The sequence below is a fragment of the Barbus barbus genome (assembly GCF_936440315.1).
Source record: "Barbus barbus genome assembly, chromosome: 6".
NCBI lineage: Eukaryota > Metazoa > Chordata > Actinopteri > Cypriniformes > Cyprinidae > Barbus > Barbus barbus.
This window is the reverse complement of record NC_136734.1, coordinates 3,664,042-3,678,649: the sequence shown is the minus strand read 5'-3', so window position 1 is coordinate 3,678,649 and position 14,608 is coordinate 3,664,042. Positions and strand designations below refer to the sequence as shown.

Below are 14,608 nucleotides of genomic sequence, written 5' to 3'. Positions count from 1 at the left end.
TTTGGAGGTTCTGCCCACTTTTGTAGTTCACTTCCCATTTTGGAGCTCTTAGGTCTGCAGTTAGACCTACTTGGATGATCCCGCGCTCTGCTGCCACATTCACCACCAACTGGACAGGGGTGGCAATTACAGTTATAAATTACAATAAATCACCCTCAGTGTAATCTGTCAAAGTGACGGACGGCCTTCAGATTTTTCTGTCACTGCTAAAATAGATTCAGAGAATTTTCGGTTAACGTGACCTCTGATGTAAATGTATACACTACCATTCAAAAGTTTGGGACAAGGTTTATGCATTCAAGAAGAATGCATTAGATTGACCTTTTTATAATCTTATAAAAAACATTTTTTTTTTGCTTTCTCTTAAACAAACAAACCAAAAATCCTGAAAAAATTTAATGGTTTTCTAACAATGAAAAAAAGTAATATTAAAATGAATTCTGAAGGATCATGTGACAATGAAGATGCTGAAAATTCAGCTTTGCCATCCTAGGAATAAATGGTTATTTTAATGTGCAATAATATTTCACAGTATTGCTATTGTTTTTTCGATCAGATAAATATGAGCATAAGGAACTTTTTTTTTTTTTTTATTGTGAATGCAACTTTTATGACCTCATAATTATTTATAGGCAGTATTTGTCATTTAAAAAAATTATTTGATATACTTTAGGACCATTTAAAATAAGCTATTTGTGAACATGAACAAAATTAACAAAAATGTTAACGGTGACCCTTTAAAGGCATAAAATATGCACTTTCCCATTGATGTAAATTTTAGCCAAAAGTCTTGATGTTAAAAATGCGTACAGCTGTGTTTTTTCTGCTATTTTGAATACTTAACATGTAATCTGCGAGAAGTTTAAAGTGTTTTTATGTGCTTTCACTCCAGGACACTGGTATCAGTGTGAGGAAGAGGGTGATAAAGATTCTGAGAGACATCTGTTTGGAGCAGCCCACCTTCAGTAAGATCACAGAGATGTGCGTGAAGATGATCCGCAGGGTCAATGACGAGGAGGGCATCAAGGTGCAACCCCGTTCTCTGCTTTTTGCGTGATAAATGCGGTGCTGAACTTCTGCTGTGATAGGTTTTTCCAGTTAGTGACAAAGGTTTGAGCTAACAGTCTTTTTCTCCCTGCAGAAACTGGTGAATGAAACATTCCAGAAACTGTGGTTTACACCCACAGCCAGCCATGACAAAGAGACAATGAATAGGAAGATTCTCAACATCACTGATGTGGTCAGTCCTGTTTATATTGTATATATTTATTTAGTGTGTGTGTGTGGGGAGGGGAGGGGTTCCACTGGGTACAGTACCTGGTACTTTTTTCAGTACCACCTCGGTTGAGGTTGAGGAACCGTACCGTTACCAAACGTGACATGTAAACTCTGTGGATCACTGATTGGCCGGAGAAAATTGTCTTTGCCTGTGTCATTGAACTTGCGACACGAGACACAACAGACCCGCTAGATTTAAATCAGCACAGCCAGCGAAGGATTGAACACAACTGTTTTGAATGAACGCACCTTAATTTTAACATTTGTTGTCTGTTGAGGAAGTACAATGTTCATCTAGTTGATAGCCGAGGAGCGGATCCAGCAAGTGCTTGATGGAGCGACGTGGAATGAAAAAGTTTTTGAGGAGTCACGGCAGTAGAGGCGGCACAGCTATAATGACATGTGAATAATCCTGCCCATTCGATTGAGTTATGCTGCAGTAAAGTGCTTGTAGCACTACGGTGATTAACTTTGTAGCGCGAGCAGTACAAACAACAATGCAGAATATTAATAACTAGCCTATGACTGGGACTGTCATAGACATAACATTATAATAAGAACACTATTATAAAAGAATGCATCCACAAAAGGAGTTCATTCAGAGCTGCGCAGACACGTTCACTTCTGCAGTCGGGGCATTTTGTGAAGATAGCCTATTCCTGTCATGTGTCCTCAATCGGGAACCCTGATTTAAGAGAGAAGGAGGGACAGGAGAAACAACTCTTTCAAATATTTAGAATTTGGACTGCAGTACCCATTTCAACCGCTAGCTGTCAATATTACATACTGATCAATATAATATTACAAATTGATCAAATCAGATTGAGTCGTGTCCATACCTAAAGATCTAGTGTGAAAATGGCTTTTCTTTGAAATGGAGCATCTTCCCCAAGCTAATCTTATTCTTTTCTGTGCTGCAGGTCGCTGCCTGTAGGGACACTGGCTATGACTGGTTTGAGCAGCTCCTGCAGAATGTAAGTATTTTTGAGTCAAGTACGTTTCCATCTGCCGGCCTCTAGTTTGGAGGACTGTAGAGCTGCAACTCGGTGTTTTGTTTTTTATAGCTTTTAAAGTCAGAGGAGGACTCGTCCTATAAGCCAGCCAGGAAGGCCTGTGTGCAGTTGGTGGACAATCTTGTGGAGTACATCCTCAAATATGAGGAGGCACTTGCAGGTACGCACATACTACTAGACTTGTGAAATCCGATTTATTTTTTAACATATCAGTTACAGTGTTTCCCACAGACTTGCACTCTATGTGTGGTGGCATTTCCCCCGGTAGCGCAGAAATAGCGTTTTCCCCAGTAACGGCTCTAATCAAAGCAGCACCGCTCTTAAAAACGCTACTTCATCAAGCATTATAGGAAAGATGAAATGAAAATGAATTCGAAGCTTTTCTGAAGACGGTCGGTTCTTTTCAAAGATACATTCATATAAAAACACCCGCGCCACATTTTAATTTTGAAACGTGCAGTGCTCATGTTTATGGTCAAAGCCTTTTGGAAAATATATTTGTGGCCATCAGTTCTGACATTGTGGCGGTCCACCACAAATAATTTAATGTAAGGGAAACACGGAGTTATCAGTAACCCTGTAAAGCCTGATGTGTGAAATAGTAGTCACACAAAAAATCTAATTTTATTGTAATAGAACAGTTTATAGAACCTTCAGACAAATTTTTTTTTTAAAGTTTGCTAGGGTGACTTCTTTTTTTTTAAAGTACTTTTAAAGTTTGGATCACGTTAAAAGCCTAATTTGTACATTGTGAATTATTATTATTATTATTAATAGTTATGTTTGCCAGCATACGTTCTGTTTAGCCGCACTAGTGCATCATAGAGTTGTATTGCCTTCAATATAAGCTGTTTTTAGACTAACAAGAAAGTTTTGAGTTCTGAAACTTACAGGATTCCATTTTTTAATCGATTATGCTTATTGACAATTAATCAATCGTCGATTAATCGTCAGCATCCCTTGTTTTAACTATCACTCAGTTTTCCATGAAGTCTTAGTGTAGTTTTTTTTTTTTTTTTTTACGTTTATTAGTGTTTGTTGCATTTAATGTAATTTTATATAAATGTAAATAATAAATTATTGTATAAATAGTTTAATGAATTAATTTAAAGCACTTTAACATTCAACCAATTTTTGAAACAAACCGTCATGATCTATCAAGCCAGTGGATAAAACTTGCTCTACAGTTTGTTTGTGATATTGAGTTTCCCCAACATGTATTAATTTGCTGTTGTGATGCTGTCTGTGTGCAGAGCACAAGAGTGTGAACTCGACGCGGTTAGTCGCATGCATCACCACGCTGTATCTGTTCAGTAAGATCAGAGCGCAGCTGATGGTCAAGCATGCCATGACTATGCAGCCCTACCTCACCACCAAGTGCAGTGTAAGTTCAGACTTTCATTTTAACAGTAAATCTGTCGTTTGCAGCGCTTTGTTTGCCAAAAAATTTAAGGAATTGTTACATTTTCATTTGATTACATTAGATTCATTAATGTTTTATTCCTTTTTTATGAATTTGATTACCACTGTTATTAATAATAAATACCAATAAAACAACAGAATCTAGAAAAATGGAAACAGAATCCAGGAAAAAAAATAAAATAATAAAAAAACCTGACATAAATTGTTGTTAAAATGTATTAGTGTCATGATTTTAAATAGTCAGAAATGCTTATTAATGTTATTTAACCATTAAAACAAAATCCAGAAAAATTGAAAATTGGTAAAAAAAAAAAAAAAAATTTGGTTTTTACTTTCTACCAGTGCAATATTTGAGGTCATTCTGCCATCTAGTGGCCGTATATTGTTAGTGTTTTAAGATGATATTGTCCCAAGGTATACATGTCAGAAGATTGTTCTTTGTTTTTGTTTTTCAGTGTTTATGCATAATGCATTTGTGTTTGTCATTTTCACAGTCTCAGAGTGACTTCATGGTGATATGTAACGTTGCGAAGATCCTGGAGCTTGTGGTTCCTCTGATGGATCACCCTAGCGAGAGTTTCCTGACCACCATTGAAGAAGACCTGATGAAGCTCATCTTAAAATATGGCATGACCGTAAGTGACCTGCTCTCACCCACTCATATACGTAATTCAAATAGCTGAATTAATATTTCATTTACTTAAAAGACAGTAATGATTCTAGTGTGATTTGTGTACCTTTTTAAAGTAATAGTAAACATTCATTTATATGGTTCATTAATCTTAAATTAGTTTAACTACTGACTGGTTGTTCATTTGATGACATGTAGTTACAGATACACTTTTGCATCCTATTTCTACACATCCCACTAAGTTCTTTCTCTCCTTCTTTTCGCACAGGTTGTCCAGTACTGTGTGAGCTGTTTGGGTGCGATAGTGAATAAAGTGACTCATAATTATAAGTTTGTATGGGCCTGTTTTAACCGTTATTATGGGGCTCTGACTAAGCTAAAATTACAACATCAGGAGGGTACGAACAGCATGGCACTGGCTGCCACCAAAGCAGCCCTGCTCAGATCTCTCTTCACTGTGGGAGCTCTCTGCAGACACTTTGACTTTGACCTTGAGCAGTTCAAGGGCACCACTAAGGTATCACAACCTTTCCCGATACATAATTAGACCCATTATACATAACCCTGCAGCTGTGATTGCCATGTAGTTATTTGCTTGTTAACTTTAGCTCATTAGCATTAACAAACACAAATTACATTGAAACAAGACTTGAGATGCTTTCTAAGATGATGATAATTAATTTTTACATTATATTTATATATTTAGCTTTCTTAAACCCAAGATTGCTTGTTATAAGTGGGTTTTTATCTAAAGATATTATTTAAAATGATTAGTTTTATGAAATCTTTCCAAGATTGCCCATTTTGTTTTATTCTCACTTTTAGTACTATGATATTTGGGGTTACACTTTATTTTAAGATTTTCTTGTTACAGTGTAATTATTCATTTAAGTACTGAGGATTATTAATTAACTACATGTACTTGCTGTATGTTTAGGATTAGGATTCGGCTTAGGGTTACTTGAATGTAATTATGCATAGTTTATTGTTATTATAATAGTAAGTACATGTAACGTGTTACAAGGACGCCTTAAAATAAAGGGTTGCCTAATTTGGTATGTTTAGCTAAAACTTGCGTTATTTAAACATGGAGTCTTGCACTGGCATTGGCAGGTTGTAATAAAGGAGAAGGTTTTGGAATCATTACTGTACTTCACCAATCACGAGGATGAAGAAGTTAGATGCAAAGCCATCATTGGGTTGGGTAAGATGAAACATTCATTGTTTTCATATTTTTAATAAACTATTATAGTATTTATTCATATTTGAAATAAAGTTTTATTAATTTTGTTATATGCTTTTGTCATTTATAAGTTTTTTTATTTCTATATAGCTTTAATCAAAATAAATGTTTTGTTTAATTAAGATTTATTTCAATTTTAGTTTATTTTAGTACTTCAACTAAAATTTATTTGTTAATTGCCATGGCAACGTTTCTAATTTTCCTTTGCTTTTCTTTCATCTAAATATTTATATTATATTTCAGGTTTATTTAAATGACTGAAAATAGTGCTTAATAGTTTAATTTTACTTGACACTAACAACATTTCAAAAGAAGAACTGTGTAATGTTTAATATCTTAGATGCATAATTGTGTGTGTGTCTACAGAACCAGTTCTCTAAATTATTTCAAACATATTTTAAATCCTAAAAAAAAAAAAAAAACTTGTTTTAACCTTTTATCATTTTCTTTCTCGTGTTCTGCAGGGTTCCTGATAATCATGCACCCGAGTCAGATGTTTGCTCCAGAGGTGAAGTCTCTGTATAACGGGCTTCTGTCTGATAAGCGGTGCTCCATCACGCTGAAGATCCAGGTGTTGAAAAACCTCCAGATGTATCTCCAGGAGGAGGACTCTCGCATGCAGGAGGCCGACAGAGAGTGTGAGTGACCATGACATCGTTTGCTCAACATTTTTAAAAATGCTAGTATGATTTTGAGATTAATAACATTCACTACACTAACAGCAGAAAACTTGGGCCAAACTAGAAACTTGGATTGTCAAACTCTATAAAGCTACATGAACTCTGTACCACCCTTAAAGAAAGCTTGTTGTGTTTCTATCTTTTCAGGGCAAAAAATGTCAAAGCAGGAAGATCTGAAGGAGATGGGTGACATCTCTTCTGGTATGAGCAGTTCCATTATGCAGCTCTATTTGAAGCAGGTGCTGGAGTCTTTCTTCCACACGCAGTCCAGCGTGCGACACTTTGCCCTCAATGTCATCGCTCTGACCCTCAGCCAGGGACTCATACACCCTGTACAGGTACACACACCCCTATACAACAACAGTGACATTATAAACCCAGCGTCAATGTCATCACTAGTCCTGCAAAGAATCATAAACCTTTGCGTGTTATTTTGTTTTTCCAAATTTTATAATTGCAACACCACTTATGCACACCAAAGCTGTATTTATTTGATCAAAAATGAAGTAAAAACAGAAATATTATAAAATGTGACTCTGGTGCACAAAAGCAGTCTTAAGTCGCTGGGGTATATTTGTAGCAATAGCCAAAAATACATCGTATGGGTCAAAATTATCTATTTTTCTTTTAGGCCCAAAATCATTAGAATATTAAGTAAAGATCATGTTCCATGAAGATATTTGTAAATTTCCTACCGTAAATATATTAAAACTTAATTTTTGATTAGTAATGCGTTATGAACATCATGTGGACAACATTAAAGGCGATTTTCTCAATATTTCAATTTTTTTTTGCCAAATATTACAAACCGTACATCAATGGGAAGCTTATTTATAAATAAAGATTTATTTAAAGATTCATTATTATTTATAAATCTGAATTTCAAAAAATTGACTGGTTTTGTGGTCCAGGGTCACAAATTGAAAATAACTGTTTTCTATGTGCATATGTTTTAAAATGTAATTTATTCTTGTGATCAAAGCTGAATTTTCAGCATCATTACTCCAGTCTTCAGTGTCATATGGTCTTTCAGAAATCATTCTCATATGCTGATTAGCTGCTCAAGAAATATTTTTTCTCAGTGTTAATATTTTGATGGAAACACGAATAGAAAGTTCAAAACCATTTTGGATTTTTATTTCCATTCTATAGTTTTTTTTGTTTTCCACAATCCAGCAAATGTAAAAAAAGTCACAGTCTTGGCAGCAGAACTTGTCACTTTTCCTTCTCCTTCCAATCACAGTGTGTGCCATATCTGATCGCCATGGGGACAGATCCAGAGCCCACCATGAGGAACAAAGCGGACCAGCAGCTGGTGGAAATTGATAAGAAATACACTGGATTCATCCATGTGAGCACCAGTCCACACACCTTGCCATATGTGTCTCATGCAGTATCATTTTATTCATAAATTGTATAATTTTGGTTCACCATTCCTACTGGTCAAATACATCAAAGCTGTGAATGTAAGAATGTACAGTAGAAAACCACATTATAACATATATAACCAACCTGAACGCTAAATTGCTTTATCGCATCATTTAATTGAATTACTATTAAATCATATAATTTTAATTACTCTACAGATGAAGGCTGTAGCAGGGATGAAGATGTCCTACCAAGTGCAGCAGGCCGTCATGGGATCAGCAGGATCCGTGGTCCGTGGTTTCCGTCAGGACGAGTCCAATTCTGCTCAATGTTCCCACCTCTACAGCATGGTCCGCGCAAACAGACAACACCGGCGAGCGTTCCTCATCTCTCTGCTCAATCTGTTCGACGACAGCTCGGTTAGCGCTCTTTGTTTGTCTTTCTCTACCTGACGCTGGCTCATTGTTGTGATGTTGAGACTGATCTTTTCCATCTGTCTGTCTCTCTGTGTCCGAGCAGAAGATTGAGGTGAACATGCTGTTGTTCATCGCTGATAATCTGGCCTACTTCCCCTATCAGTCTCAGGAGGAGCCGCTGTTCATCATGCATCACATAGACATCACACTGTCTGTGTCAGGCAGCAACCTGCTGCAGACATTTAAAGAAGTAAGCGTGCTCTCAAGTGCGTGTGTCTGACCGTAGCAGTTTGTGTAGCACATTTCAGCACTGATTGTTCTGTGAGCCTGTCACTGTGTAATCCAGCTTTACGAAGCATCTGTGCTTGAAGGATGGAGCAGTGCAAACTCGCATCTCTGTGTGAGCGTAACAAAGCGCAATGGGAAGAGGGCGTTTACATAGTCATAGGCACAGTAGCACAAATGGCCCATTTAATTTTAAAACACAAAAAGATAAAAATGGTCTTGATAATATTATAAGGCTCAAAAATAAAATGCATGATATCCTTTTATAATCAGGGATATGATCCCACCCCATATTCATATGGATTTCCTTATTTTCTAACCTGGCCCACATGAATTGCTTAAATCTGATTTTAGAGTGAAGTGCAGCACAATCCTGTGTTTTTAGTGTCTCAGAGCGGCGCACAAACTCATCTCTGCATGTACTTTGTGTTTGGGTCACTTATAATGTGCATTTGAAAACACAACGATTAAAAATTAAAAAATAAATATCAGTATTGTAATTAGACTGTAATACCGAAACACTGAAACTTCGATAAGGTATCTTGAAAAATATTGATATTCAATACCATTTTTAATACCACGAAGAAAAATTGGTATTTAAAAGTATTTATCGCAAAGTACCCAAAACAGGGCGGTGTGAGCATGTAATAAATTTCTGTTCTGTAAAATACAATCATTATCATTAATATTTGTTTATTTTACAGTACAATGTTATTTTAGTCATTTATATCTTATTTATTTTAAATAATATAATAATATAATAAATCATAAAAATAATAATTTATTATTGTGATTATTATAATTATATTTGAACAGTCATATTGAATGGGAGATATTTTTTTTTTATTGATTAATGATCACAGTTTTTTTGCAGCAGAAACCTAATTTAGATTTTAAAACAACACATTCTCCATTCTTGCAATTACTCCAATTACTGCTGTTCCTTTAAGTTTATATATGTAAATGTATATGAAGGTTTATATATGTAAATAACCTCTGTTATGACTATATTTAACACACGGTTGTTTATTAGATGTAAACATGGATGGTCAAGTTAATGCACTGATGGTTGTGACAGTAGTTCCACCATGACTTCTAATCGAGTCATCGTTGTACCCAGTCTCTCATTAAGGTTCCAGGCAGGAAGAGCAGAAAAAGGAGACGGCGGCGGCGGCGGCAGCATCATCATCATCATCATCAACATCAACAGCAGCAGAACGGTTCAGAGGAGGAGAGGGGAGAGCAGGGCGAGGAAAGAGAAAGGAACAGCGGAGATGAAGAGTATGACAATGATGATTATGAGGAGGATGAGGAGGGGCAGCGGGTGAGGAAGCCCAAGCCCACGGAGGGCCCCAGGCAGTCAGAGTCAGATTCGGAATCTGACCTCGAGGATGCTGATGCTGTTATGGAGCGTCTCCCTGACGACACAACATCTCTCCTGGACTTTGCTAGGGCATCACAAGGCATACTGTTACTGTTGGTGCTCAAACAACACCTCAAAAACCTCTACGGCTTCTCGGACAGGTAACAAGCACCCATCATGCATTGCAGCAACCCTGAAATGATTGCTGTTCTCTTCAGGTTTTATATTTATTGTCTTTATTCTGCTCTCTTCCAATGCAGCAAAATTCAGAAGTACTCTCCCACGGAGTCGGCGAAGGTGTACGATAAAGCCGTCAACAGGAAGACATCGGTCAACTTCAGTCCACGGCAGACCATTGACTTCCTCCAGAATGATGAGATTCGTGACGAGATGACCTACGAGCTGAAGAGGAAGATCGTCAAACAGTACCTCGATGTAAGATACATATATGTACATATATATATAATTTTTTTTTCTTTTTTTGGTACAAATTTTCTTCAAGAAGTGTTATGAAATGTTATATTCATATTGTTAGTAATATTATTTAACATTGTATTAATATTAATTATAAGAATATTTGTTAGTAAGATTAATCATCTTGGTAAACTCCCGGGGAATTATAGTTTTTAAAAGAATTACTTAAATATATTATTAATATAATAATAATAATATTATTATTATTTTAAAGTAATCAAATTTTATGTAAATATATTTATATTGTTAGTAATATTATTTAGCGTTATGAAATTTGCCAGTAATGATCGTTATAATTAATAATAATATTAGTAATGATGCTAATAATAATATACAAAATTAGAAACATCTAAAATTTATATATAGATAAATGGGTAGTTGATTGGACCAAATTGGACCTATGTCCTATGATGTGACATAGCAAAAATGTAGAAAAAGACAACATATAACATGAGAAAAATATATCTTCATTCTTAAGAGTTACAGATAGCATGACAGAGGTTTATCTTCAATGTTAGAGGTTGTTTTTTTTTTTTTTTCCATCACACCATAGGACACATTGATACGTCAACTATAAATATATAGGCATTCCAATTTCTGTTAATAAAATCACTTGAGAACCGCAGAAGTGCTTGAAGAATTATTGTGTTGGAGAATAGGGGACCTTTCAGTGAAGATGTTGAGAATTGCTGATTTACACTGTTTGATTTTCAGTTTAAGTTGCTGATGGAGCACCTGGACCCTGACGAAGAGGATGAGGAGGGAGAGACGAGTGCAAACGTGAGGAATAAAGCCATTACGGCACTGCTGGGGGGAGCAGCCACAAGCCCCCGAAACCACCACACTGTTGACTCAGAGTATGAGGACAGTGACGGAGAGGAGAGGACACCAGGGGTGAGAGAATGCAAAACAATACAACACAGCCAGACCTCTGACTGACAACCTAGAGGGGGTGTGCCATATGTGTAGTCTAGAGTAATATCAGAAATGATATTAGCTGACATTATCAGCTTGCATTAAGTATGTCACTCACTTTGCAAAAAACAAACAAAACACACCTTGAGAGTGCATGCTTTCAGTGTTGTCTAGTAGCATGCAGACATATAGGGTACATAAAAACCATATATTGTGGCAAAAATACTCCTGTATGAGTTTGTCACACAAGCAAACATACTGTTTTTCCCAAATATCTCCACTATTACAAATGTGTGTGTGCACTGAAGCGTTGTTTGTTTGCATCACATTGCGCCTTACGTTATGAAAACAATGTTTGATATAGTATACAGACATAAGCACTTCGTGATGTAGACAGTTTGATATTCATTCAAATTATGGTGAAAAGTTCTGAAAACCAAGATATTTTTGTGTTAAAATAACATTTGTGTGTTCAAAATGTAAAGAAATGCTTATATTAGTTAACTGACCATCAGAGCGAACCAACCCCATCACATCACATGCTGTGGCATTGCAAGATGGCGTCACCCTTGCTCCAAAAGCTATAACAAAACATCCTTTTTTCTTTAAAATGGTTACATTAATGGTTACATTGGGGGCAGTCGTGGCCTAATGGTTAGAAAGTCGGACTTGTAACCCGAAGGTTGCGGGTTTAGGTCCGGCAGGGATTGTAGGTGGGGGAGTGAATAACCAGTGACCTCTCCACCTTCAGTACCACGACTGAAGGTGAGACCCTTGAGCAAGGCACCAAACCCCCAAACTGCTCTCCGGGTGCCACAGCAATATGGCTGCCCACTGCTCCGGGTGTGTGTTCACTTCTGTGTCTGTGCACTTGGATGGGTTAAATGCAGAGCACAAATTTTGAGTATGGGCCACCAGACTTGGCCACACGTCACTTCACTATTAATTGTGTTTGTTATTCTTAAATTTACCTTCATAAAACCTGCAGAAACCCTGTATAATAACAAATGTAATAAGGACATATTCAAATAAATTGTTAGTGCTTAGACAACCACCAGTCATTGCTCACATTTTGTTTGTGTCTCTCCTCACAGGCGTCTCGACGCGGGAGGCCCTCGGCGGACCTACTGTCGACAAACATGAACGAGTCGGTCAGCGCGCTGGACATCATCGCCATCCACTGTCCCAAATACCGAGACCGGCCGCAGATCGCACGTGTGATCCAGAGGAACAGCGACGGTTACAGCATCCACTGGATGGCGGGCTCGTACTCCAGCTCCTGGGCCGAGGCGAAGCGGCGCGATGGACGCAAGCTGGTGCCTTGGGTGGACACCATCAGAGAGACTGACATCATCTACAAAAAAATCACACTCACCAGTGGCAACAAGCTCAACCACAAAGTGGCGCAGACTCTACGGTCACTCTACGCTGCCAAGGACAGGAACTCCAGCTAATAATACGTAAACTCACGCACATACCTCCCATCTTGGATTCTCTCAGCCTAATGCATCACAGACACACACACACACACACACACACACTCTCACACTGTCTCTCCATATACCAACATGCCTGTCAGCCAAACATCTCCTGGGTCAGCCAAACACACACAAACACGAGCGGCTCTTCTACACTACAGACTCTTTCTCTCTCTGATGCACTCTGGGTCTGGCGGTGACGTTTGGCCCTCTGCGCCAGAGTGCATCGTCGTATCGCAGGAATAAAATGTTTGGAGAAACATTGTATGGGTGCTCCTTCGCTGTTGTGCAGCAGATTTCTGGTTGTTTGATTTCTACTCCCAGTGTATCATAGTTTAACATAAAAATATTGTTTATATCTATAAAAGAAATTTAAATATATACTGAATGTTGAATTAGTTTGTTGATCTTTTTACTTTTTTCCATTTTCCTTTCGGATTTCTTAGCGTCAAGCGGCTCTCTATAGCTTAGCTCCTTTACTGGCTGATGACGAGGATTTTCTCTGTTGAGCTGTTCGTCCATTTTGTACGATAGCACCGTGTGACTGTAATTTATTGTGTATAGCATGCAGTGTCTGTGAGGAGGGCTGTGTCGAAGGAGATTTGCGATTACAGGTCGCCCTGCTCAGCGTAAAGGGACCCACATGCCTCTGATGGAACAAATACTGCAATAAATTTTCTACTTCTCTTACTTGCAAGAGTCATCCTGTCCGTTTGCAAATCCTGTTCAATGATCTTTTTGTTTATTGCATTTTTTTGTTGTTGCCATGCACGCGTCCTTTATTGACAGGTATAGTGAAAAGAGGACAAGAAATTGTGGAGAAATGCGTCCAGGGTAAAGTTGCCCGAAGTCATTTTTTTTTTTCTAGTATTAGAAATTAATACTTTTTAAAGTCACGCTTTTTTTGATGTGTCTTTGTTACATAAATATTGTTTACACTGAAAAAACAATGGTGTGGCATTTAATTTTCACACAAATAAAATGACTAGCAGCACTCCAATAAGCTTTATTTAGAAACAAAAATCATTTTTAGTGTAGTATAGTGTTAGTTGCTGTACTAAATACATGTAATGTGTAACAATGCCACAGAATTATATTTTGCTCATTGAATATTATTGAGAATGTGCATTACCAAACCACAGCTGTGCACAAGAATGCACTTTTAATTAACATGTATACAGATGTGCACTCAAAAGACTTTTTTGACAGGCAATGCCATCCTTATGTCCTAATTTTCTCATCGCAAATCCAGATCCAGTGGAGAGACTAATTCTGTCATAGCAGTCGTTTAGGATAGGAGAGGAAGTAAAAGGACCTTTAGTATAATTGCAAAAATGTCCAGCCTCAGCTTGTAGTTCACATCTTTTTACTGGGAAATCTTTATTGATTTTTATAAAGTTAACATAACTTTTATATGGTTAGTCATATTTCAAGATGAACACTTATTAGATGAAACAACTTGGGTTTGATTATCCATGCATCGTTTTTAAAAACAATCATGATGTGAGTCTCAAATATGATCATCAGGCTTTTGAGGAATGCATATTTCTTCATCTCTCAGTCATCATTGTATTGCATTGCATTATATGTTTAGAAACTATAGAGCTTTGATTATTAAAGCTCTAAATATAACTATCAGCAACTGCACCAAAATGCATTTTTTGTTTCTTAGTTTCTGAGCCTCATAAATATACAAAACATAAAAGCCTGATTTATCAAATAAATATAGCACTCAACCAAAAGCACATCTGCAAACTTATTTCAACTTGTCAAAAATATTGTCTTAAGGTTTAATTTACCGTTCCATTAAAAAATAAATAAATTATGACTTGTATGTCAGGCTTTGCAGTGTTTACAGTCCAAAATTCAAATGCAAAATATTGTTGAATGTAGAGTAGCATACTATTTCTGTCATATCTTTGCATTCAGGCTTTGTATTTATTTCCAAGTGTACAAGAATCTAGATTTGAACTAAACACATTTAATATAGTGTCATGTGACAGTACTGTAGCATACTGCTGTTGTATACCTAGTGTGTACTC

General features: G+C 36.9%; 1 protein-coding gene across 2 annotated transcripts in view; it reads left to right on the top strand.

Moving 5' to 3' along the window:
- The window catches only part of LOC306871469 (nipped-B-like protein A), a 46,168-nt gene extending 31,831 nt beyond the window's left edge, over positions 1-14,337 (top strand). For both annotated transcript variants that reach the window (XM_079419428.1, XM_079419427.1), the window contains exons 29-45: positions 893-1,027; positions 1,142-1,240; positions 2,199-2,252; positions 2,343-2,451; positions 3,545-3,675; positions 4,208-4,348; positions 4,613-4,861; positions 5,458-5,548; positions 6,052-6,225; positions 6,415-6,605; positions 7,511-7,618; positions 7,854-8,054; positions 8,155-8,301; positions 9,457-9,860; positions 9,960-10,134; positions 10,888-11,067; positions 12,183-14,337. In XM_079419428.1, the coding sequence (XP_079275554.1) occupies positions 893-1,027; positions 1,142-1,240; positions 2,199-2,252; positions 2,343-2,451; positions 3,545-3,675; positions 4,208-4,348; positions 4,613-4,861; positions 5,458-5,548; positions 6,052-6,225; positions 6,415-6,605; positions 7,511-7,618; positions 7,854-8,054; positions 8,155-8,301; positions 9,457-9,860; positions 9,960-10,134; positions 10,888-11,067; positions 12,183-12,542 (2,949 nt within the window). In that variant the 3' untranslated portion in view covers positions 12,543-14,337. The remainder of the gene's footprint in view (positions 1-892; positions 1,028-1,141; positions 1,241-2,198; positions 2,253-2,342; positions 2,452-3,544; positions 3,676-4,207; positions 4,349-4,612; positions 4,862-5,457; positions 5,549-6,051; positions 6,226-6,414; positions 6,606-7,510; positions 7,619-7,853; positions 8,055-8,154; positions 8,302-9,456; positions 9,861-9,959; positions 10,135-10,887; positions 11,068-12,182) is intronic.
- Positions 14,338-14,608: the final 271 nt, after the last annotated feature.